The 27215-nt window shown below is 41.4% G+C and overlaps 1 protein-coding gene across 1 annotated transcript in view; it reads left to right on the forward strand.

Annotated features, from left to right (window-relative positions):
- AR (androgen receptor) overlaps positions 1-23071 on the forward strand; it is a 174217-nt gene extending 151146 nt beyond the window's left edge. Inside the window, exons 4-8 of the mRNA XM_090264251.1 lie at positions 10629-10916; positions 16529-16673; positions 20699-20829; positions 21644-21801; positions 22482-23071. Of these exons, the coding sequence (XP_090120377.1) occupies positions 10629-10916; positions 16529-16673; positions 20699-20829; positions 21644-21801; positions 22482-22637 (878 nt within the window). The 3' untranslated portion in view covers positions 22638-23071. The remainder of the gene's footprint in view (positions 1-10628; positions 10917-16528; positions 16674-20698; positions 20830-21643; positions 21802-22481) is intronic.
- The last annotated feature ends 4144 nt before the right edge of the window (positions 23072-27215 follow it).

Consider the following 27215-nt stretch of genomic DNA (forward strand, 5'->3'; position numbering starts at 1 on the left):
GTGACACGGTATCTGTCTCCTCCCGTGTTGAATCGACATCTTGTGATGAAGCTACAGAGCCTGGGCAGGGTGATATGGAGGGTCTGCTGTTGCCCATGCAGCAGACCCCCCCTCTCTTCGCAGCTGAAGGGTCCAAGGGAAAGACGGAGTCAATACAGCTTGGCTTCAGGTGCGCCGCAGGAGTTGCCGGTGTTGACTACAACGTCAAACCGCCTTAGGGACTCCGGCTCCGGATTTTCTGTCGGGGTTTACTCCCTTAGCCTTTCCCCTGAAGAGGTATGCCGCAAGGCAGCGGAGGTTTTTTGGAGTCAGAGTTTTCCTTCTCTGATGTGCCCTGACTGGAAGATCGAACCAGCGACACTTAGCTCGCAGGCCGACGCTCAATCCACTGAGCCAAACCAGCCAGGGTAACAGCATAATTATTGTTTAGAAAATTGATATAGACTGCTCCTAGGCAGGACTTCAGTCACTTTTACTGTCCTCAGCCCACTCTATTCGTGTTCACTAGGCTATTTTACTCATTTACATATCTGCCCAACTAATGAAGGTATTCAGTTCATGACCCCTAGATTTAAGCATTATAATGTATAAACACCTGCACACACATACTCACATATATGCATATAATTACAGCCTAGTCTGTTTTCACGATGTATTTGCAGCCTTGCACCAAACATACCTTTATGTTTACACAATATTTATAATTGCACTCATGATCTGAATTAGTTTTATAAGCAGCTATGTCCAGAAGAGAAACTCTGTTACTGTTTTTCATTTTATAATGTGTTACTTTTTCCTTCCCTTCTCTGTTCTATTTGGTTCTCTGTTCATTCTGCTGTCTCCTTTTTCCAATGCCTGAGTTAGGTCACCTACAAGTCATTCACTGTCTACTCTTTTGAAATGGATGGAGAAACCATTTTGAGAGGTCACTATCTGCCAGCCATTTTCTCTTATTTAGTTCTCCAAAGTATTCCAAGAACTGTGTGGGGGGACCCCTATTTTACTAATGAAGAAACTTAGATCTCAGATAAGCTAAACTAACAGAGCCGGGATTTGAACCCAAGATTATCTGACTCCAAAGCCTGTTATCTTGCCCTACAGCACACTTCTGTAAGGAGTTTATTAGCTTTCTACTGCTGCCTAACAAGTTACCACAAATTTAGTAGCTTCAAACAGTACCCAGTTATCAGCTCATAGTTCTTTAAGTCAGAAGTCTGACACAGCATGACTGGATTCTCAGCTCAGTATCCTCACAAGGATGAAATCAAGGTGTTAGCCCGGTTGCATTCTAATCCAGAGCTCAGGGTCCTCTTCCAAGCTCATGTGATTATGGCAAAGTTCAGCTTCTTGCATTTTTAGGATTAAGGCTCCTGTTTCCTTCCAGCTGTCAGCCAGAGGTTGCTCTCGGCTATTCAAGGCTGCCCTCATTCCTTGCCATGTGGAGCCCCCACCTTCAAAGCCAACAGCAGAGAATCTTCATTATGTTAAATACCCCTGACTCCATGAATGTCTTTCCAGAAAGAGCCCAGTTCCTTTCAAACGTTCATGTGATTAGGTCAGGCCTATTGAAGATACGAACCCTAGTATTCATCTGAATTGTGGCCTTAATCACATTTGCCCAATTCTTCCACAACAGTGCCTAGATTAGCATTTGACTAAATAACTGAAAGAAGGTGTCTGCACACCAGGCTTTGGGAATCTTGGGGGCCATCTTGGAAATATACCTATTACGAAAAATGATTCTTTTCTGCTCCACATGAGGAAGAGGAACATTCTTGACCTTAGAGAGAGGGATTCAACCTTTCTAAGACTTGAGAAACTTCACTTCACCTTGCCCATGGATGAGAAAGCCTCTATCTTGAGGGGACAAGGAATGAGGCTACAACAGTGCCTAAAAGTTACAGTGGCTGTAAAAGCTACAGATCAATCACATCTAACTCTCCTTAAGGATGCACATGAATCCAAATTTCAAAAATCTTTCTCTGGCACTGTAGAGGCAGCCCTCACAGGGATCTAATCCCACCAGGCTGAAAAGTGAGTTCCCCGTAGGATCCAGGCATCATGTCAGTTGCTCCCATCCCCTTAAGAGTCAGTGGCCCTTTCTCGCCACTGCTCTGACATGAGATTGAAAGACCAGGGAAGAGATACAAAGCAACTCACATACTATTAGCACTATCCAGCTTTACTGTCTCTCTTTACACATTCTCACCATTCAATTTAAGTAAACTAATGGTTCTCTGCCCTAACACAGGGGCCAGCAGGCCTGTACCTCACATGAAAGACATAGATCTGACTCTGGGGCTCAGGTGCAAGAGGCAGGAGGGGTGGGGCTGGCCTTCATGGAAGAAAACAAGGCCTTGGGCATTGAGTAACAGCTAAGAATAGCAAGCCTCATTGTCCAGCATTCGAAGTCGTCTAGCAACATGCTGGCCTTTGCTGCAGAGAAAGAACAGAGGATCCCCCAGCAGGATGAATGGAATCTGATTTCATTTATGTTCAATACAATCACCCTCTTTAGGCAGACAGGCCAGAGCACCTGGTGCAGTTTGAGCTATGGTGGCCACAGGAATATAACACATTAACCAGGTCCTGGAGGCAATTGGGAATGTGGCTTCTCTTTCTTAAGCAGATGCCACATAGACCTGGAGGAGGAGGATTTGACAATACCGGCCAAATTCTCATTAGCACTATGCAAAGAAGGGGCATTATTTCATGCTGATGGATTCTCCCCACAGTCTCTGCACATACTGGTCTGACTTGTAATGAGTTTGTTTAGGTCCATAAGTCATCAGATCCACTGAGATCTGAGTTACTGGTGATACAGTCAATGTGACAGAACATACCTCACTAACTGTAGCACCACCAATTGCTCTGCATGCCCATCCACCTTTTAGAAAAACTCATAGGTTCATCTGTGTAAAATTCTTTGGCTGCATTTCTTCTTTACCAATAGCATGAATAGAGCATGACAAGTGGAACAGTTGCCCCAGAGAAAAGTTTAGATTCACAGCACTATTCCATAGACCTTTCTGTGACAATGGGAACATTCTGTATCTGTGCTGTGCAATGTAGTAGCCACTAGCCACAGGTGGCCTTTGAATATTTGAAGTGTTGCTAGTGAGACTAATGAATTAAAATTTTATTTAGTTTTAATTAATTTATATTTAAATAGCCACATGTGGCTAGTGGCTACTGTGTTGGACAGTGCAAATATAGAAGGAGCTCAACCTGGCTGCTGTGGCTCAGTGGATTGAGCATCAGCCTGCGAGCCAAGCGTCACGGGTTCGATTCCCAGTCAGGGCACGTGACTAGGTTGCACGTCAGGTCCCCAGTTGGGGGCGCAAGGGAGAGGCAACCACACAGTGATGTTTCTCTCCCTCTCTTTCTCCTTTCCCTCTCTCTAAAAATAAAATAAATAAATAAATTATTTTTAAAAAGTATAGAAAACTGCAACTCCCTCAGTCTGATTTAAAAATAAACTTTAAAGAGAGAGAGAGAGAGAGCTGACGTAATATGGCAACTTCACTTTCTCTTGCCTCAGCTTTGCCATCTTTGACTGGAAAGGTTGGATTAATGTCAAAAGTCCCAAAATTGTGACTAGAACTAAATTCACCTGGAATACAGATGAGTTTCAGGAAAGTATTTAAATACTGTATGAATGCCTTCTGGGGCGGTGTGAGTGTGTCTGTACATGGCATGAGCAAGAAGGCAATTGGGCATTCACTCCAGTTTACCAGAGTTCCCACCATTCACACACACACACACACACACACACACACACCACTGTATTACCTGCGTAGATCTTGAAGGTATATTGAATCTGTGACCCCCTGAATGAAATGATTTCTAAGGACACTTCCTCTTTTGTCATGCTGTGTATATATAGGCCACTATAGTGCCCCAAACCTGTTTCTAATTTGGACACATGACTAGAGTTTTTCAGAGCCTCCTGCTTCTGCTCTTCTAGGTTTGGTGCTAGTTACTGAATTTTGGAGTAAAAGGTGAGAATGGAAGGCAGGAGAGATATAACCCCAACCTCATCCTTCAACTCTGTTATTAAGGCTAGAGGTAAGGTTCAGGGCTTCAGACACCTTGGACTGGCAGCATGATAGTAGAAAGAACATGGGTTTTCTAGTCAGCAGACCAGATTCAGATCATGAGGTTCAAATTTTTACTAGATATGTTAACCTTAATTTACTTACTTGCAAAAAAAGAAGGGTTTGGAAATGTCCTTAACCTTTGAAGATTATTGTGGAATTAAATGATGTAATGTGTTCATGGGGTGAGGCACATAGAAGGCCCTGAAAAAATAGTTATCTTTATTTCTTTTTGTTACCTCAGAGCTAATGGTATCCCTGTCCTTTCCCAGGCTTGAAGAGGACTAAATGGTCTGGGAAGTCCTGGTCTCAAGACCAGAAAGTGCCAATAATGAGGAAGAGGGGGTCTACTTCTAGAATCTGCACCAGAGGAGCAGATCCAGTAGGCACTACCAGTCTGTAGAGCCTCCTACAAGAACTCATGTCAGCAATAGGTCATCTTGCACTCTGGGTTGATTTTTCAGTCTCTTCTTATCTAACCCCGAGTTGACTCTGTGCTTCTCTTGCACCACCAACTCCCAACATTTTTTCCTCCCCTGTCCTAGTTGTTGACCTAAACATGTGATCCATCCTTGCATTGACTTGCACGGTGACTAGAGTTTGCATTGAAGGTCTTATTTCTCTAATTAGATCTGCAAGTTAGTTTCAGATAAGTACCTTTTTTCACAGAAGCCAGAAAGAGATCAGCAGCAGGTTGTGTTCTATTTATCCATTTAAATTGAACAATCCACTTCTTTCTTTGCTTTATACCTTTTTGAATTTATTATTATTATTTCAAAGGGATTAGAGATGAAGTGGTTTATGTTCTGCCCCAGTGCATCTGCCTATACTAGGCCTCAGAGTTATGACCTCTTCAATTATTTATATTTGTGCCAATATAAATGCTAGGGAAGTAAGCATTAGGATGCCCAAAGACCTCTAAATTGTGTGCATGTGAGCATGGGGGTGGAGAGGATAGTTCATTAGGTTTGAGTTTTGGATTATTGTTGTTTTAAATAATATTATTTTTATAATTCTTTCTAGTAGCTGCCTCCTAGCATGGTTCCTATTTTACAAACAGATTAGGGGCAAGAAAATTCTATTATTTCTTTGTTACTATTGGAGATTTCAGCCCTTCAGCTTCCCCTTGACCCCTTTGCTAAAGAAGAAAATCATTATGTGTGTTGCAGTGCATATGACAATATTTGAGGCTGTCATAGTGTTTAGTGGGAAATTCTACAACACCAGAAAATTCTTATTTCTTTAGGAAATAAAAAACATGAGCTGATAGAATTTGGTAGCCTGAAGATGGGAAGAGACATTCAAGGCCATTAAAAACAAAAAACAAAAAACTCAGTCCCATGTGATGCTTCATGCTTGAACTCTTAACCATTGTATCTCTAGTCTCTGCTTGATCATCTCTAAGAAGAGGGCCTAGCAATTTTTCCATGTTCCAAGAGCTTTAACTGTCAAAAGTGTATGTGTGTGTGTGTGTGTATGTGTGTGTGTGTGTGTGTAGACAGAAACAGAGGGAGAGAGAACTAATATTCAAGTCACTATACTTTTGGTAACCCTAAGGACTAAAAAAATAAGTCTAGTTCTTCTAGACTTATGTGTGCTTTTTTACTCTCTTGACTTAGAAATCTGCTAGATATGCTACACATAGAAAAAGTACACCACTCTCTTGATTTAAAACCTTCTGTATTTGCTTATTATCAGTAAGATAAAGCCCTAACTTCTTTTTAAATTATATTTTATTGTTATGATTATATTTTATTGATGTTATTACAGTTATCCTGATTTTCCCCTTTTGCCCGCCTCCACCCAGCACTCCCCACTCCCTCAGGCAACCCCCCACCATTGTTCATGTCCATGGGTCATGCATATAGGTTCTTTGGCTACTCCATTTCCTATACTGTAATTTACATCCCTATGGCTGTTCTGTGACTACTCATTTATACTTCTTAATCCCCTCCCATCTGGCAACCATCAAAACTCTGTATCCATGATTCTGTCACAGTTCTTCTTGTTTGCTTAGTTTGCTTTTTAGGTTCAATTGTTGAAAGATACATATTTTTCCAATTTATTGTTGACAGTTTTGATCTTCTTCTTAAATAAGTCCCTTAAGCATTTCATATAGGCTGCCCACTCTCTCCACTTCTATTCAACTTAGTGTTGGAAGTTCTAGCCACAGCAATCAGACAAGACAAAGAAATAAAAGGCATCCAAATTGGGAAAGAAGAAGTAAAACTATCATCATATGCAGATGACATGATAGTATACCTAGAAAACCCTATAAACTCCACTAAAAGACTAGTCGATATAATAAGTGAATTTGGCAAATAGTGGGTACAAAATAAATATACAGAAATCTAAGGCATTTCTGTACAGCATCAATAAAATATCAGAGACAGAGACAAAAAAGAAAATACCATTTACTATAGCAACAAGAAAAATAAAGTACCTAGGAATAAACTTAACCAAAGAGATAAAAGACCTGTACTCTGAAAATTATGTAACATTGAAGAAAGAAATTAAGGAAGATACAAATAAATGGAAGCAAATACCATGTTCCTGGATAGGAAGAACCAACATCATCAAAATGGCCACACTACCCAAAGCAATTTACAGATTCAATGCAATCCCTATTAAAATACCAATGACATATTTCACAGATCTAGAACAAATACTCCAAAAATTCATATGGAACCAAAAAAGACCCTGAGTAGCAAAAGCAATCTTGAGACAGAAGAACACAGCAGGAGGAATCACAATACCAGACATCAAACAATACTACAAAGCCACTGTGATCAAAACAGCCTGGTACTGGCATAAGAACAGACATATAGATCAGTGGAACAGAATGAGAGCCCAGAAATAAACCCAGGCCTCTATGGTCAACTAATCTTTGATAAAGGAGGAAGGAACATAAAATGGAGTGAGAAGAGCCTCTTTAACAAATGGTGCTGGGAGAACTGGACAGGGACGTGCAAAAAAATGAAACTAGACCACCAACTTACACCACACACAAGAATAAACTCAAGATGGATCAAAGACTTAAATGTAAGCCGTTACACCATAAAAGTCCTAGAGGAACACATAGGCGGGAAAATATCAGATATCCCACGTAACAAAGTTTTCAGGGATAGATCTCCTAAGGCAAGAGAAATAAAGGAAAAAATAAACAAATGGGACTACACCAAAGTAAAGAGTTTCTGCTCAGCAAAAGAAAACATCAGCAAGATGAAAAGGAAACCAACCATATGGATAAACATATTTGCCAATGACATCACAGACAGGGGACTGATCTCCAAAATATATAAAGAGCTTATACGACTCAACATCAAGAAAACAAACAACCCAATTAAAAACTTGGCAAAGGAACTGAACAAACACTTCTCCCAAGAGGACATACAGAAGGTCCATAGACGCATGAAAAAATGTTCAACATCACTAGCCATCAGAGAGATGCAAAAAAAAAAACCACAATGAGATACCACCTCACACCTGTCAGAATGGCCATCATCAACAAATCAACACACAACAAGTGCTGGCGAGGATGCGGAGAAACAGGAACCCTAGTGCACTGTTGGTGGGAATGCAGACTGGTGCAGCCACTATGGAGAACAGTATGGAATTACCTCAAAAAACTAAAAATGGAACTGCCTTTTGAACCAGCGATTCCACTGCTAGGTTTATACCCGAAAAACCCTAAAACCCTAATTCAAAAGAACCTATGCACCCCTATGTTCATAGCAGCACTGTTTACAATAGCTAAGTGCTGGAAACAGCCTAAGTGCCCATCTGTAGATGAGTGGATAAAAATCTGTGGTACATTTACACAATGGAATACTATGCAGCAGAAAGAAAGAAGGAACTCCTGCCATTTGCGACAACATGGATGGAACTAGAGAGAATTATGCTTAGTGAAATAAGCCAGGCAAAGAAAGAATAATAGCATATGATATCACCTAATACAGGAAACTAAAGAACAACACAAACAAACGAACTAAATAGGCAAAGACTAGAATAGTAGTCAGTAGGGGGGAGGGGGGAGGGAGAGAAGGGGGATAAGTAAGGGAAGGGTCTAGTCAAGGAACGTGTATAAATGACTCATGGACATGGACAACGGGGAGGGATATGATTGTGGGAGAAGGGATGGGCTGGGAGGGGGGAGCAATGGGGGAAAAATGGGACAACTGTAATTGAAAAACCAAAAAAAAAAAAAAAAGTGTACCCATGGGGGAAAAAAACATTTCATATAATAGTTTGATGATGATGAACTCCTTTAGTTGTTGTTGTTGTTTTTGTTGAGCTCTTTATCTCCCCTTCTATTCAAAATGATATCTTTGCTGGGTAGATTGACTGTAGGTCCCTGCTTTTTATGACTTTGAATATTTCTTGCCAGTACCTTCTAGCCTGCAAATTTTCCTTAGAGAAATCAGCTGACAATCTTAGGGGAACTCCCCTGTAGGTAACTAACTTCTTTTCTCTTATTGATTTTAAGATTCTTCCTTTTTCTTTAACCTTTGGCATTTCAATTATAATGTATCCTGGAGGGACCCTCTTGGCATCCATCTTGTTTGGGACTCTGTGCTTCCTGGACTTGCAAGTCTATTTCCTTCACCAAATTAGGGAAGTTTTCTTTCATTATTTTTTTCAAATAGATTTTCAATTTCTTGCTCTTCTTCTTCTCTTTCTGGTATCCCTGTGATGCAAATGTTGGACCTCTTGAAGTTGTTCCAGAGGCTGCTTATACTATCTGTATTTTTTTGGATTCTTTTTTTTAATTGTTGTTCTGACTGGTTGTTTTCTTCCTTATGTTTGAAATCATTGATTTGATTCTTTACTTCATGCACTCTACTGTTGTTTCTCTGTAAACTGTTCTTTATTTTAATTAGTGTATCCTTCATACCTGGCTGGATCTTTTTTATGCTGTTGAGATCCTCACTGAGTTCCTTGACCATCCTTATAACCAGTGTTTTGAACTCTGCATCTGATAGATTGCTTATCTCCATTTTGTTTAGTTCTTTTTCTGGAGTTTTGATCTGTTCTTTCATTTGGGCCATGTTTCTTTGCCTCCTCATTTTGGCAGTCTCCCTGTGTGTTTGTTTCCATATACTAGGTAGAGCTGCTTTGGCTCCATGTCTTGATAGTGTGGCCTAATGCAGTAGGTGTCCTGTAGGGTCCAGTGGCACAGTCACCCCTACCACCCAATCTGGGTACTCAAAGTGCAGCCTTCCTGTGGGCTGAGTAGAGCTTCCTCTTGTCATTGAGCCTTGGTTGCTGTTGGCATATCAATGGGAGGGATTTACCCAGGCCAGTCAGCTGCAAGGACTGGCTGTGACCACTGTCCACCAACCTCTGCCCTCCATGGAGGATCAGCTGTGCAGGGGCAGGATGGTGGTGCTCTGACATGGTCTGTAGCTGTCCACTGGGTGTGCAGTCTCTGGGGTTTTCCAAGTGGCACAGGCCAAGGTCATCCCCCACCTGTGTTTTTCCCTGGGCCACCCTGACTGGGCTCTAAAACAATCTGAAATGGCTGTTACTTATACTGGCCCTGGAGATTCCCAGGCAAAGCCAAGTTGTGAATCTGGGTTGGTTGCTGCTAGTGCTGGGCCTGGGGTTCACTGAAGCCAGTTATTGCTTGTTTGAGAGGATTTAGGAAGTTGTAAAGCATGAGCTAAGACCAGCCATTCATCTGGAAAAGCAGCTTGGGTGGGCTCATAAGTTAGGTGGGGTGGTGTCTCTGGGGATCTCCAAGTTGAAGCCTAAATTTCTTAACATGCTATATACATGCCCTTTAAAAATAAGGTTCCATCTTTGCTTTCAGCCTCCTAAATAGCCACTCTCTCTCACCACACACACATACAATATGTACTCCAGCCACACTGGTCTCTAACTATTTCCTCCAAACACTCTGAAGTGCTTTTGTTTATCCTATTTCCACTCTTCTCTGCCTCATGAAACCCACACCATTCTTCAAGATCCAGGTCAATGCTATCACAAAGCCTTTCCTGACCTCACCTCTGCAGAGAGATTATTGTCTTTTTTGTTATTACCTTTGTTGTAACATTTATCAGTTTGACATTTTAACTGCTTGTGGGTATTAATTTCTCATGTACCAGACAGGGTTAGGTCCTGTGTCCTTCTTATCACCCCGAAGAAAAGGCTTAACACTGAATCTCTGTTGAATGAATGAATGAATGAATCACGACTTTATTAGTAAATAACTTTATTGAAGGTTCAAAGTATGAATACTGAAGACTGCATTTATGCAGAGCCCAATCTAAGCATATACTAGGTCTGTTTGGCAAGGGGACTGGGGAGAAAGCAAGATATGAAATTTGAGTTTAGTAGGGATTTGAAATGATGAATCACTCATTCAACCAGTGTTAAACTGAGTATTTGTTCTTAATGAGTTTAGAATCTCTGACCAGGGAAAATGAACATCTTTATTTTCTTAGCTCACATAGATTTCCTAACAAGGTAGCTGTGCTGTGTGTTTTTGGCCACTGATAATAAATCCAAGATTCCCTTTCTTTCCAATAGCTCGAAAGCTGAAGAAACTTGGCAATCTGAAACTACAGGAAGAAGGGGAAGCTTCCAGCTCCACCAGCCCCACTGAGGAGCCAACCCAGAAGCTGGCAGTGTCACATATTGAAGGCTATGAGTGTCAGCCTATCTTTCTGAATGTCCTGGAAGCCATTGAGCCAGGCGTGGTGTGTGCTGGACATGACAACAATCAGCCCGACTCCTTTGCAGCCTTGCTGTCTAGCCTCAATGAACTGGGTGAAAGACAGCTTGTACATGTGGTAAAGTGGGCCAAGGCCTTGCCTGGTAAGGAAAAGGAAACTGGGGGCATGGGATAAGGGAGATAATATTTAGTGAATGCTCCTATGAGCCAGGAAGGTACCTTGTTTTGTCCTTTCCTGCTCATTAACTCATGCAATTCTCATCATTACGGTATGGGAGTAGAGAATGGTATAATCCCCACTTTAAAAATAAGGATACTCAGAAATCAAGGAGTAGAGCAGCATTATACAGTGTTCCATATTCCTCACATTGGCACACAGCAATTATGTGTAATCCACAGACATAGTGTGAAAATTTCTCCATAATCACAAATCATAGACCTAACCTTTATATGCCTTAAAATGCTCTTTTCTATATGCACACACATGATCACCCCAAAGATAATTCTGAGCCTGACTGATACTCTGTATTCAATATTACATGTATGAGCCATATCATGAGAACACTTGTGATATGGTATGGTAGAAAGAACATGTGGCTGGGAGTTGAAACAGGTTCTAGTCTTAGTTATACATGTCAATTATTGTGTGGTCCATTTCCTTTCTGGGTCTCAGTTTCTCCATCTGTATAATGTGTAAAGAGTTGTTTGGACTAAATTGATGTTTTTCAAATTTTGCTTTAAGGAACTTTAGTGTGTTTTAAAATACCTTAGGAATCATACTAGGAGGAAATATTCAGTGGTAATGAAAGAAATACAAAAACTTATCTAAATTCTGTTTGGATACTTACAATGATGAAGAACTCACTTCCTCCCTAGGCCATCTGTTATTTGAATAGGATTTATTATTAAAATATCAGAGCTCAATGATCCTCTATCCAAGTATTCATAGACTTTCCTTTAGCAACCAAACATTTTATTTCTCAAAACATCATACACAGATACAAATAGAACTGGCTGATTTTAAACTAATGCCTCTCTCTCACTACCCTCAGAGAATCCTTGAGTTACTCTTGCAGAATCTTAGGACTTCAGGAAACAGTGTGGAAACCAGTGAAACATAAACTCTACAAGAGTTCTCCTAATCCTAAAATTCTGTGATTCAGATTCTTTTGAAACATCGACAATCAATCTAATTCTTATGGAGTTAAAGATCAACATGCGTCCTAATAATAACTGCCATTTAGGTGGAAATTTATAGAGAACAGAGCAGTTTCATATGTATTACCCAATTTGATCCTCATAAAAACTCCATAAAGTAGGGATTCTTCCTCCAACCCATTTTAGAGATAAAAGACACTGAAGCTCTGAGAAGTGATATGCTTGGCCTACAAGTACACAGTCATAAAGTAGCAGGGCTGGAACTTAAGCCCAGTTCTCCTCTTGATTCCAAATTCCTTCCTCATCCCACTCCATCCATAGTCTGTATAGTGCTCCTATAGTTTTGTAACCCTGAGCTTCACAGTGAGAGGCCAAGGCTTTATCCAAGGCCATTTGGGTCATAATGTAGACTAACTGCCTTTGAAGACATTGCATGTTAGTCACCAAACCCCTATGTTGTCTTTATAACTCACAAGGCCCAGTTGCAGCCACCAGACCATCCCTAATACCTTCCCAGCTTGGGAAGCTGGAAGCTGAGTCTAACTAGCCAATAAGATCATTACGAAGAAGGCTCAAGGACTCTGGCTGTGTATGCACTGTGCCAAAACAGAGGGTTCACCCAGGGAGAGAAAAAAATAAAAATAAAAAGAGAAAGTTGTTTTAATTCTTATCATTTATTTAGCTGGTTGTCATTTGTGTAACAGTCACTTTAATCTTTCCAAGTAGTTTCCAAACATCTAAATTGTCCCATATTATTGGATACAGAACCTTGTCCTATGTGTGATTCCACTTGATCCTCATAGCAATTCAATGAGTCATAGGGACTGTTATTTCCATTTCAAATGACAAGGCTCAGAGAGGTTAACTAACTCATTCTATTTGGTTACTTACCAAATGCAGCCAAAACAAAACAAATGCAGCTCATGCCCTATGCTTTCTAATTTGGTGGTCTTAACAATAATGTAGTACAAATGATTTTGGAAGAATTTATATGACTAGAAGTCACTGGCTTTTTTTACTTCAAACCCCAGGATAGGAAATCCTCTTGCAGACATTAATGAGTCTGCAGGACAATATCAGTTCACCATGTAGTTTATCCAATGAAATAATCTCTGACCATAAGTTATTTTTAAAAATAGCTTCAAAAAGCCTATTACCATGTTCATAATACCTGTTGTTTATATTATCAATAATCATCTAGTAGTTCAAGTTATTTGCTCATTCAACAGATTGAGTTCCTGTCCTGTGCATGGCACTATACTGGGCACCTACCCAGATAAAAATTTTTGTAAGCTTTCTGTGATGGTGGTGATGTATGCAAATTGCCTAGGAGAGTACCTAGTACAGTAATAAATGATAACTGTTGATTGATGGTGGGTGAGAAGATAATATGTATACAGTATATTTATAATCAGGTGTATCTCGTTTCAAATCTTAGCTATACACTAGTTGTTTAACCTTGATCAAATCACATGCCTACACATGCTTCTGTTTCATCATTTCTAGAGGTGGTAGAACAATCTCTACTACCTACCTTGCAAATTGTTATCGACATAGAAATTATGTATGAAGAGCACCTGGTACAGTATTTTAAACATAGTAGATGCTCTGTAAATGGTTGGTTATTACAGTGATACTTGAGTGCTAAGCTACTGCTTTCACTAAAATCAATTTAAGCTGCCACCAGCCTTGCCTAATGGCCCATGCGTGGGTCCCAAGGATGAATTGTCTTCATTGAAGATGTTGGCTGTCTGGTTCACTACAGCAACATAGATTTCCTAACTGGCTTTTTTTTCGGGGGGGTGGGGCATATGCTCCCTGACAAGACGTAAGACTACAGGTTTCCACTGCAGATTGCTAAGAAATGATGTTGATAGGATTCTAGTGAGAAAACAGTCTCAAAGAATCTGCCTTTGCTTCCAAACTTGTTTCATGTGTTTCATAACCTGAAAATTACTCCTCTTTATTTCTTCCAAACAGCCTAACACAGTGCCAAATAGGTGTTGAGTGAGTAGGTGTTGAAAGAAACCTGTAGGTTGGAGCTACTGTTTCCTCAAGTCATTGCTTGATAGCTATGCTCTCTGTGCAGGCTACTTCAAAGACTAGATATTATAATCACATCAGATCTATTGGAAAATTACCCTACTCTGTTGCTGATATATACACAGTAAATAAGCTTGAGTGCTAAGCTGCTCTAACTAAGGACCATTAAGTAGTATTACAGCTAAACTAATCTTTCCTTTTTTCTCCTCTTTATTAGTTCTCTGGCATCTCGGCATGGGGGAGAGAGGGTGGGGAGGGGGCATCAGTATAGACAGTTTCCTTGATACTTATACAGTTTAATCCTCATCTGCCCTATGTATCCTCACAGTCACACATTCACCAGCCAAGGCTTTACTTGCTTCTCATTGCCTCCCACCCCAGAGGTTCAGGGTTAGAGTGCTCAAGTCCCCTCCTCAAGAAATCCCTGGATGTTCCATGGTTTGCCCCTGTATTTTGTCTCCTACTGAGAAGAGTCGGTACCAGACATTCTATCCTGTGGCTTCAGTGAGGAAATACTCTGGGGTCTGAGGCTCCAGCTAATCTGTCAGCATATCACTACAGGGAAGATGGGAGGCACAGGCCTGGGAGCTAAGATGACAGCCAAGAGTGGTGTTATGAGGGACACTAGGATTCCTGATGTCTGATAGGCTTGGGACATAAAAGAAAAGGGAAATGGGGTGTGTGGGTGGAGAAGGACCAACCAAGCAGAACAATGTGTCTACATATTGTAGACTTTAGGTCTGAATCTACGGCTAAGAACAGTTCATGACCTCAGTAGCTCTTGAGCTGTGTCCTTCAGCAGTAGAGTGGAATAAAAACTGGACAAGAAAAGTAGAAAACCTCTATACTGGTACCAGTTCAGCCATATATATAATATATGACCTTGGGGAAGTCAGGTAACCTCTCTGGTCCTTAGGCTGTTGTCAAAATAAGTGTCACATTGCCTACTCTCTAGGGTTATTGTGAAGGTCAGATGAGATTATCAATAGGAAAGTTAGAAGCATTATCAAAGTTCATGGAAGCATTCCTAACGAGGTGTAGCAAGACAGAATTTCAGATAATCCTGGATCTGTTGGGGAGAAGAGAAATGGGAGGCTGGTAGAGGGTGAGCTCTGAAGTGATGGTTTAAGCATCCAACTGTTTAGAAACCTCCAGGAGAACACAATCATACCTGTTCTACCTAAGTGGTATTGTAGAGATAGCATCTGGGAAACTGTTCTCTGAGCTTAAGGGAGGTAATTTGGAGGTCATCCCATTTTATAAAATGAAAAGAAATTGATGGTCCTTAATCCATTAATTAATATCCCTCAAATGCCTACTCATATATCTGAACTGTGCTATGTACGAAGGAAAAAAAAAAACTGAATAAGAAGATGTGGTCCTTGTCTTCAAGAAACTCCAAGTCTTGTGGGGTCCTTGTCTTCAAGAAGCTCCAGGTCTTGTATAGATAAATCTCAATACTGTTTAATAAGTAGTATAATTAGCTGGGGCTACAAGGTTCAGTTAGAAGGTAAAAAAAGAATTATTGTCATCTGCTTAGATTAGTTGGAAAAAACTTCACAGAGGAGGTAGCGTTTCAGTGAAGACTTGAATACTGAATAGGTGTTTATCAGATGGGAAGCTTAGGGAAGGAGGAATGCATTCCAGACAAAGGCAACTGCGTCATTCAGAGATACAGAGGCATGAGAAAGCATGTCGTGTTCAGCAAATTGTAAATTTCTCAGGATATCTCAAGTCTAGATTATGAGAAGGCAAATGGCAAGAAATTAGTCTAAGAAGAGCCTGTTTTTGTATAATAATGGCAGCAGGGTGGGAAATGGCATTAGTGTCAGAAACTATCAGGGCCAGGGACAGAGAAAAGAGAGCTTGAAGGTGGTGTGGAGAAGGCAGTGGCTGTCAAACTCTTCCACCATATGCTGATATGTAATAATAACCCATTCTCAGGGTTATTGTTACCCCATTCCCAGGGTCAAAAAAGGTTATCACTAGAAAAGAGCTTTATAAAGTGAATACTGTTGTTCATGGGGGAGAAATGATTACTATATTGCAACTTCAGAAAGGCATAGTGATCAAGAACACCTGCTTTGGAGTCTGACTTCTTGGTTTTGAACTGTGGCCTGTCAGTCACTAGCCTTATGATCTTGGACAAGTTCCTTAACCTTTCCGTGACTCACTATTACTGTTTCACAGAATGAGGATAATAATAGTACCTACTTTATTGGAATGTTGTGAGGTTTAAATGAGATAATACAAGTAACATTCTTAGAAAGAGTGTATTTATTGAGAGCAGTCAAAAGTGTTACATTACCCTTTTCGAACTGGCAGTGTCCTTTTTGCCTCCATTATCTTCTCATTTGAACAATTCAGTGAAGTAGAGAAGACAAGGAATATTACTCCCACCGTATAGCTTGTTTTTCCCTTGCTCCCTAGTACTGATGGCTCCTGGGGTTCTTCCTGGGCTGCCTGAGTGCCAGAGATTCTCAGGACAGCAGAGATCCGACTGTACCCCGTCCATCATTGCCCAGTCTAACCGTTGCCTCTTCCTTAACTCCAGGCTTCCGCAACTTGCACGTGGACGACCAGATGGCAATCATTCAGTACTCCTGGATGGGGCTTATGGTGTTTGCCATGGGCTGGCGGTCCTTCACCAATGTCAACTCCAGGATGCTCTACTTTGCCCCTGACCTGGTTTTCAATGAGTAAGTACTCATAGGCCCAGAACTCACATAAACACAGCATCCTGGCCAGACCTGGTTGATGGTAATGATGGTAATAACAGTGGTGGTTAGATCATTTAAGCTATAGGTGAGGCAATAGAGGCCCCAGCATGCACAATCTGTGGTAGCTTTGCCTGACTGGAAGGCTAACTGGTAGGAGGTCAGGGGGGTCAGTACTGAGGCCACCTCTTTCCCACACAAGTCCCAGCCCTGGTATCTTGGCCATGTTTTTGGCCTGCTTTGTAGCTTATCTCAAAACCTCATATCAAAGTCCTTCCCCTTCACTCTGAGCAACATAGGGAATGGGCATAGAGACTCTAGTTGTGAGGCCTAAAGTTCCTTTGGTCCCTTTTGCTACACCAAGGGCTACTGCCAGTCATCATTTGTTGTGCAACTCTTTTATGCCAAAACTATACTAGATACTTTCTAAATTTTCTCAGAGTCCTCATGAAAACTTGATTTCTCCTTTTTACAGATAATATTTTAATGAATGAGAAAAATTAGGCTCAACAAAATTAAATGACTCACCCAAGGTTGCACAGCTAGTGCATTTTGGCCACAAATTTCAAAGTGTGTCTGTGTAACTCCCAGTTCTTATAGTACTTCATAGTGGTTACTGATGCGGAGGAGAAACTCCACCACTCTCTGGCCATGTGACTGTGGTCCTGACACTTTTTGTCTCTTAAAACCAGGTTTAACTGATGCTTGCTCTGCCACCAGTTGTATTCATCATCCTTCATGAATTTGTCCAAAGGCTCAGATTTTGAAATTATACTTTCCTCAACTAAAATATGTTCTGTTATTTTTTTTTTACATCATTGTCTGTGGGCAGGACCTTTAACTTCTATGACCCTCAGTTTCCTTATCTGTTAATAAAATAGAACTTTTTCAAATGGTTTTTTATGATGACTAAAATGGGAGCCAATGGGTTTGAAATGTCTGCCCATAATGGACAATAAATTTAAAAAGAAGGAAATACTTTTCTAATACTCTCTCTAATAGTGATATTCTTCTCCACTTCTGTTTGGGGTCCTTTGATGGCATTGTGAGTGGACCTGGTCAGAAAAACCTTGAACTAGTCTCACCACAGAGAATCCCTTTGGTCAGCGCAAGAATTAACCGTCCCCCTTCAGCCCTCTAACCGGGAAGAACCTTAAAATATATTCTACAGGCCAGTAGTTCCTTCTAGTACAGCAGTGCCATGTGGAGGAAAATAAGCATCCCCAGCTGCTCTCTTTCAGCTCAGCCAACCCTGATGGCCAGAAGCTAAGAATAACCATTGGGCTTTTGGCAGGACCTGCTTTGTGGTTTCCATATCTCCAAAGAGTTACCCATGATGCTATCTCCTGTGGCAGGCCTTAAAAAAATTCATTCCTATTCATCTCTCACCCCTATCCTCCTGCTGCCCTCCAGTGGTTGAATCAACCTCCTGGGCACCTGCAACATCCTCCCCATTCATAGCCCTAAGTAAGACCTTTGTAAAATGCTAATTGGGTAGTTTCTAAATCCTCATTTCTTTCTCTACCTCTGCATAAGTATGTGGTACCCCTCAGCTTTATGGCCCACTCTCATGTATTTCATCAAAAGGTACGACAGGACTATGCACAGGGTCCTAGACCCATCAAGCCCCAGAACTTCTGAAACAACAGGTGCTCACATATTCTGTAGGAACCCACTATGTTAGAGCTCTTTGCATTCTAACAAACATCTAATATTTCTCAACAGGGATGCTGTTGACATTTTTGGAGGAATAGTTTTTCATTGCATAGGAAGTGCCCACTATTGGAACATGTTTTAACATTCCTGGCACCTGCCCACTTAATAACAAATAGAATTCCAGTCACTGTGACAGCCTAAACTGCCCTGATACATTTTTAGCACCCACTAGGAAGGCAATACGTCTCCAGCTAAGAGAAGCTGTAGCCTCCTTAAGGTACTACTAATGAAGACAGCGAGGCCCAAAAAGAGAGATGGGAAGTCTGAGCCAACACATTTGCTGATCTCTGTGACACCAAACCCTTTCATCAGCTTAGTGTTCTTTCTTTCTGCCCTCTTTGTGGGAAACACAGGTGAGGGTAATGAGCTTGAAATATAGCTGTGTGACCTTGGGTAAATATTTTAACTTTCTTGAATCTCAATCTTCTAATCTGTTGAATAATGAATAGTATGATAATGGCACCTTCCTACATGTCATGTCATTTATTGAGCACTTACTATGTACCAGGTACTTGACTAAGTGTTCTCCGATTTTCACCTCTCCTGTTATCTACTTTCCTTCATTCCCACCTACCTGTTCTCCACCTAAATTCCATTCCTGCCCTCATACTTTCTATCTTCCACTCTCTTCCTTGTAACTCTGTATTCTTTTTGCCCTTTCTTGTTCCCTTCTCCTCTGAATTTCTTCTGTTGCCTTTCTCCCCTTTCTCCCCATCTTTCCCTAATTCCTCTGTCCTTGGGGCCTGCAGCAGTGTTGCAGTAGTCCTCCCTGTCAGGAACATGATTTCAATGGTAGGTAAAAATACTGCAGTGTTATCATGAACAGAGGATTGGAAGTACAATAGAGACCAGAACAGGCCTAGGCCCCAGTGCCAGCAGATGTTATTCAAAATTTCCGTAGGACGAAAGAGCTTGGAGCAACACTGTTCTGATCTAATGACTTACGATACTACCTAAACACTTCCTCTTTCCAGTTGAACTCCAGTCTGAATTGAATATTTCTACACCATCTGCCCCCTTCCCTCTTTCTTCAGGCCAGCCAAGATCTCTCTGAGATAGAGTGTTGAGCTTTCATTCAGCCAGTGCCAGGCTGCTCAGGCTGTGGACTATGCTAGTGGTTTGGGAACCAAAATGTTGAACCATAGCCTTCAGGCATAATCTGGGAGATTTTTGTGCCAAATTCCCTTTTCTCTCTTCACAAGATATAACATCAATTTCTCTCTCTCTTATCTCTCTCTCTCTCTCTCTCTCTCTCTCTCTCTCTCTCTCTCTCTCTCTCTATTTCTCTATCTCTCTCTCTCTCTGCTCTCTCTCTCTCTCTCTCTCTCTCTCTGTCTCTCTCTCTCTCACGCACACACACACACACACACACACACACAAACAAACTGTGAAATGCCAAAAACCAGAAAGGCCTACTACCAGGAGGATGGACATCTTCTCTTAGAGACTTGCTATAGCCAGTCATTGAGCAGAAAGCTGCCCCTGTCCCCCGAAGCTGTCTAAGGCTTGGCCACTTCCCTATATAATTTATAGGTGATAATGTGATAATCTGTTCACAGGTAACTATAATGAAAGCAGCTCACACTGTTTGTAACTCCCAAACTGTGGTAAGGAACAGCAAATATATGAGGGAGTAGGCTGCCCTGCAACAGCGAACATTTAGATTAGAGATTCAGAAACACTTCCCGGATGATTTGATAAGCATCGGAACTCATTTGGAAGAGACAGTAGGGAATCTCCTTCCTTAAAAGTGTTTAAAGAACTATTTAAAGTTCTTGTATAAGAAATGGCATTCAAGCCAAGAGCCAGGGAAATTTACAGGATGAACTACTATAAGTCACTGTGGAATCCTGGTGTCCATATGTTAAGAGTTGTTTTCTAATGCCTATCTTTTAGAAATCCTCCCTCTGATTTCGGATGCCTGGGAGGGAGGTTCTGACTTTGGCTGTAGCTGGGATATTAGAAATGTAGTCAGGGAGACCATGTGCCAGGCTCATTGTGTTCATTTTGTTACACTTTCCTTTCCCTATCTCAGGAAACAGGAGGGGCACAGGGACCTGGAAAGTCCACATGCTAACCCATATCCTGGCCAGGGCAGATGAGTAGTTATCAGGATGTCAGGATTGAGTGGGGGGGGGGGGGGGCTTTTTGTTGTCACTGAAGTACCAGAAAAGAAACACTAAGCTTTTCTTGGACAACCTGGGGAGGGGAGGGCAACCAGAGTCATTCACTCTGAGCTTATTATAAGCGTTCCCTCATTTCTCTCCTTCTTCTGTGTGTCTCTGTCTCAGGTACCGCATGCACAAGTCGCGGATGTACAGCCAGTGTGTCCGAATGAGGCACCTCTCTCAAGAATTTGGATGGCTCCAAATCACCCCGCAGGAATTCCTGTGCATGAAGGCACTGCTCCTCTTCAGCATTAGTAAGTGCCTGAAGGGATAGGGAATGCCTCTGGGGGCTTAGGAACTCAGAGAATAGCTGCTTTTTTCATTAAAGGGTTATCAGCTCCTGGACATTGGTCTTCTTCATTCACTCTTCCTGTTCCCATCTCTCTCAAAATCATTTTTCCTAACAAGGATAAATTTCTTAGCTAGAGACCAATTGCACTGCTGAAATTCATCTTCCATTAGATTTCCTTCTGCCCCGAGACTCCCTTTGGGACAAAGCCTTTTTGGTTGATTATACCAGACCTCTGAATTTTTTCATACCTTCTATCACAGAAACAGGCAAGGACACTTTATATTTCCTGTAGGACAGAAGGGATTGCCTCCTAGAAGGAACTTCCTGTTCTGTCAACAGGAGAAGGTGTATATAAGTAGCTCAGACAGGGTTTATTTGGCAGCCAAGGAATATTTCTTTAATGTTTCTTCTAAGCGGAGTGCTTTGTTAGCCTCTGTGAGGGAAAAACAAGTCAAAATTTGATATGCAAAATCATGTGTGTTAATTGTCTAAATAGTTACACTGTGGACAATGTAAACCTATAGGTCCTAAGAAATGTGTAGGTGAGAAGACTAGAAAAAGGAAAGGCATAGTAAATTGTATTTACTTGATGCCCTTCAAGTTGAGTGAGCTAACCTTTTCCCTAGGACATTCAGACTTCAACTGCAGGAAACAAAGTAGATGATTCCCTCCCTGTGGGGGTGGGGGTCAAGTGTGTGGTCAGAAAACTTGGTGCTTTGTCTAATGCTCCTTGTGGGCATGCTTCCCCTCCCCATTCTGTCTTCATCCCACATCAGTTCCAGTGGATGGGCTGAAAAATCAAAAATTCTTTGATGAACTTCGAATGAACTACATCAAGGAACTTGATCGTATCATTGCATGCAAGAGAAAAAATCCCACATCCTGCTCAAGGCGCTTCTACCAGCTCACCAAGCTCCTGGATTCTGTGCAGCCTGTAAGCAAATGATGGAGGGTGCTTTGTCAGGGAGAGCTGCCTGATAGAGCCAAATGATAATATGTTGTTCTAGGGTCTGGCACCACCCGTTGGGAGGTGCTCCCATTACCCTCTGGCTTTGAGTGTGGTCCAGAAAGAAAGTGCAATGGAGAAGAAAGGAACACAGGTCACAATGTCCCACTTGGATGTTGTGAAAGAGGTGGAGGAGTTGAGAACAGAGCAGCTGGGCCTCAGGAAAAGGGCTTAGAGCAGATAAGTCCTCTAGGCAGACAAAACAGATGTGGATGTTGTTCCCCTCTTCCTTGAGTCGTGTATGTGAGTTTTTGTGTGTGAGCAATTGTGTATGTATGTGTGTGTGTCTGTGTGCGTGTGCGTGTGAGAAAGAGAGAGAGAGAGAGAATGAGAATGCAAATAGGAACATGGGCCCTGGGGAAGAGGAATACCCAGCCCTGTGTCAGAGAGCTTACAATGGTGTAAATGATATCTTGGGAGTCCTCAGTGACTCCCCAGAGGCCACTTAGTACACACACGCACACACGCGTGCACACACACGCGTGCACACACACGGCCAAGGACAGAGAAAAAGGAGCAACTCAAAGGCGGGGGTAAGAGCCTGATAAAGCCAACTCCTTGACAACTTTGTTTTCTTGCATTCTCCCTCTCTCATTGTCCCCCTACAGATTGCTCGAGAGCTGCACCAGTTCACTTTTGACCTGCTAATCAAGTCTCACATGGTGAGCGTGGACTTTCCAGAGATGATGGCAGAGATCATCTCTGTGCAAGTGCCCAAGATCCTTTCTGGTAAAGTCAAGCCCATCTATTTCCACACTCAGTGAAGCTTCGGAAGCCCACATTTACTCACCTGACCCCACTCCCCTTTTCAGATATTTTCTGCCTGTTATAACGCTGCACTACTTCTCTGCCGTGCCTTGGGGAATTTCCTCTATTGATGTATAGTGTGTTCCTACGTTCTATTTGCTAGGCTTTTTCTCTTTTCCTTATTTCATTTTCCTCCCTCCCTATCTGACCCTCCCATGGCACTTTGAGACTCTGCTCCCTGCCATGGTTCTTATCTGTGTTTTGAATGGTGTTGTATTTCTTTAAATCTGTAATGATCCTCATGTGGCCCAGTGTCAAGTTGTGCTTGTTTATAACACTGTGCTGTGTGCCAGCCACACAAATGTGTACTCATCTAATGCCACGGGAAGTTTAGAGAGCTAAGAGTATCTGGGAAAACTAAGACTAAAACAAGAAAAAACCCAAACAAACAAAAAAACCTTGCTAAGATATTTTTCCTCTTAAAAATATAAAAACAAATCCCCCAAAGAAGCTAACAGTGACTAGAATAAGGTGAGCATTATAAGACCATGGGGAGTCACTGCTTTTTTCCCAAACCCTCTCTCCAAAACTTTATTTTCTGCTAATAGCTGTTGCCATTAGAGGGCAGGGCGACCTCAAAGCTGAGTTGGGAGGAGGGGAGAGACAGATTTAAGGTAGTCAAAGAAGACAGTTAAATCACCAGTACTTGACCACAGACTGGTCCCTGACATCTAGATTCAACTGCAGTGCAATTCATTGTACTGAAAATGTCCTTGTTTGAAAACTTGTCTGCATGTGAATGCCTCCTCCATCCCAATCTCTTTCTCTCTCACCCTCTGCCTCCACCGTCAAATTGATTTTCAAGAGCTTTTCCAAGAACTTTGAACAAATGTTCTCTTTAGCTACAACTTGGCCACTTCCAGTGAAGAATCAGACCTTCAAAAGATCTGACCCTTTGGAAGGCCTCATTCAGATCCAGGTGTGCTTTCCCATTTATGGGCCAAAGAGGAGCTTGGGGCTGTAGTCAGAGGAAAAGGAAGTGGTTGCTTGGCTCTTCTTCACTTAGGACACTGAAAAATTGATCCTTCTTTGCTACATCTTTTAAAGACCTGAATGCTTTCAACCTGACTCCATGCAGCTGCAAGATCCCTCCACCCTCCCTTGAGTGTTTTGTGGGCCTGAACTTCACCAGCCACAGTGGTGAAGCTGGTCCACTTCTCTAGGCCTATTCACAGACTCTCTGCTAAGAGCCCTCACCACCAAGAAGGCTAGCAAGCAAGCAATCAGATTTAACATTTATGCAAATAGACTCAAAGACTTTTAACCAAATATCTCTCATCAACTATCAGATCTTCTCTGCAGCCTTTAGACAAGCTGAAAAGAGGGCATCAACAGGATTGAACAAGCTGGACGACTTGCTCTTGTCCCCCAGAGATGGTACTTTCCCACCAATTGGATAAATGCCCACTTTCTTCTTCAGAACAGCTAACAGGGCTATCCAGATCAGGGTTAAAGAAAAAATCCAACTACCAGGCTGGGAAGAATGAAGACACTAGAACCAGAAACCCTGTAAATGCTCTCCTTGCCACCCAGCATATCTACTTGCAGAAGTCATGGGAAGAGGAAAGAAGAAATTAAGAGGAGACGAACTACTAAATTAAAGTCTTCACAGGCAAAGTTTAAAGCCATATGGGTACCATCTGGTGAGTTTACTCATCCTTCTCCTCTGCTGCTGATTCTGGGCTCTGACTTTGGCCATATTCACTCAAACTCCTCACCTATGTTGCTGCCTGTCAGCTGGAGGGAAGCTGAAACATTAAGACTACAGAACCATGACCTCCTTTGGGAAGGTCTGGTTGATGTGGCTCCAGTGGGCTGCCACTCATGAACTTGAGGTGTGTTCCTTGGACACTTGTTTCATATAGTCCTTTGGCACACCTCTGTTCTGTTCACTATGTCCCCCAAACATAAGTGCAAAGGGAATGTTCACCTACTTTCTCATCTTAGCTACTGCCTCCTCACTTAGCTCTTAAATTCAACTGCTAAACTCAAGAAATAGGGAGCCAGTCAACAAACTGCCTATTTCAGTTGGTTCACTTTACTTGTTGAAGAAAGTTTCTGAGTGATATGATATGATCTACATGGGTTTCCTCCCCTGATTTATGTATTGATATTAATAGCCAAAAGAACTTGCAAAATAGCTTCTTTAAATAACAAGGGAGAGGTGAACCCAAGATGGGTGATATACCAATCCCAGACTGCTGGATAAAACTAAAGCTGACAGGTTCTCTTTCTGACATCAGCTAGACCGATTCTGGTTTTCTTTGTTATGACACCATTTGACTTATATAAGCTCACTGGATAACTTTTAGCTATTTTAAACAGAAAAAAAGTACACTGCTCTTTTCAGTTAAACTAGGTTACATTTTAACAATTTCTTTACATCTGTTTTGAAATTATTTTAACTTTTTGTGGTACATAGATTTCATCATATCATTCTAATACCTCTCCTTGTAAAGACTAGAGGCTCTCCTTTCCATTTCTCTCACTATCAAATTTTTCATCTTTAGAGATTTGTCGATTGTGACTCTTGTCCTTATGAATATATATGTACATATATGCTTTTACTGGTGAAAGCCGAAATTGATATAATTAAAAACAGCAACAACTTGATTACTCCAAATTTCCGAATGGCAAGACTAGGGAAAAACAGCCTAAACAAGTTTTTAGGCCTACTGTTTTTGCACTGGGGATTCTGTGAGAAGAAATATTTTAGCTTGGCTTTGTTCTCCCACCGATGAAAAAAGGATTTGTTTTTTGTTTTTGACCATTTATATTCTAGGCAATGTAAATGACAAAAGTCTCATTTTACATACACTCTACTCTACAAACAGAGTTGACGTGGTTGATAGACTGTTCTCACCTGTGAAGGATTGACCACCCAGATACACTCACCTGGTGAGCTGGAAGATGAAGATCACTCACCAGACATGTCACAGTGGCTATCTCCAAAGAAGTTTGCAGTGCTCAATGAGGATGGACAGTGAGGAAATGAGAGGAAAAAAAAAGGAACACCAGGGAGAAGGCCCTGTCTGTGTAGACAATGGACAGCTGCCAGGGTCACAAATGCCATAGTCAAAGAAAAGAATTGTGTGGCAGTTTCAGCTCTTGTTCATTGGGCAGCTCACCCAGGCCTGGCCTTTGAGCTGAAATGGGGATTATATTCTTTGTTCCATAGCTTTTCTATGCCACAGACAGTGTCATTGTTCTTATATATAAAGCTTATTATTTTTTTAATGAGAAAGGGTTTTTTTGAAGGATTCTGTCATATCGCTGAAAAAGAAAATCAGTAATACATATATTTTTATATATGTTCACTGGCCCTAAAAAAGAGGAAAAAACAGTTTTCCTCTGTCCTTTGGATAGTTGCTGAGGGTTGAGAAATAATGTGCTGATGCTAGAGTCCCTGTCTGTCCATACTTTATTTCTAAATGCACATATACATATATAGCAAGAAGAATTCTATTTGTACTTTAAGAGAAAGTAGTTCCACCATTTACAATACTGACATTACACAAATTACCTAACTTAGAGCTTCGAGAAGCTTCTGTTTGTTTCATTAGGCATAGCACAGACCTGGCCTTGCCTTGTTTTTCTTCCTTGATATTTGGCAGGGCACAAAAGCCCAAGCCACTCTTTTCACCCCTTTCCAACCTTGTACCAGAGTTGCACTTTATAAGATTTCTCTCCAGACAACTCAGTAACTATTCCTGCATGTTGTTTGCATAGCCCTGGGAAAACAAGAGGTTGACTACTAATTATCCTGTACCAGTTGCCCAGATGAAAAAGCACTGAGCCAAGGGAGTGGCCCTCATGCTCAACCCCCCTGTAGGGAGTCATGGGAATCAGGAATACTAAAGCACAGGACCAAATCCTAAATTTAAAGTCAAAATAAGCCACTTTGCATGTGCAATTTCTTGTAAAAGGAACTTTCTACCCCTGCTGCCTTTTATAGGCAGTTCTGTTCTCATCACTAATCTCTTTGAAAATCTGAAAGATGTTTAAAAAAAGACAACGAGATGAGAGCATCACATTATGTAACCAAAGATTACAATGTATCTGCTAAGATACCAAAATTTTTAAGGGCATGGAGGGAGTAAACATTAGTGCCTCTTTGGTAAGCTATCCAAAGACAGACTAAAGGACTTGGCTGGTGACTGACTTATAAGAGATCTGTGGGTTCCCCCCACCCTAAAATATACATGTTAGAAGAGTGGAAGATAATTTTAATGAGATTATGGGTCATTCGCTAAGTCATTTTATAAGCAGGACTAACTTTCTTTTTCTCCTATAGTTGTTGAGCAGATTTTTAAAGCTCCATTATTGCATGGTTGGAAATGGAGCTGTCTTGGCCACTGTGTTTGCTAGTGCCCATGTTAGCGTATTTGAACATGTGAATACCTTGCTGAGAAAGGGAGCATTAAAGGACTAGATTTTGCATTATAAGTACAGCAGGCAGAAATCTTCTTTTCTGCCCACTTTGGAAAACACAAAATGTTCTCTGTGGTTTAAGGCAGACAGTTGAAATATATTGT

Source organism: Furipterus horrens, unplaced genomic scaffold (assembly GCF_987537825.1).
Source record: "Furipterus horrens unplaced genomic scaffold, mFurHor1.1.pri manual_scaffold_17, whole genome shotgun sequence".
Classification (NCBI taxonomy): domain Eukaryota; kingdom Metazoa; phylum Chordata; class Mammalia; order Chiroptera; family Furipteridae; genus Furipterus; species Furipterus horrens.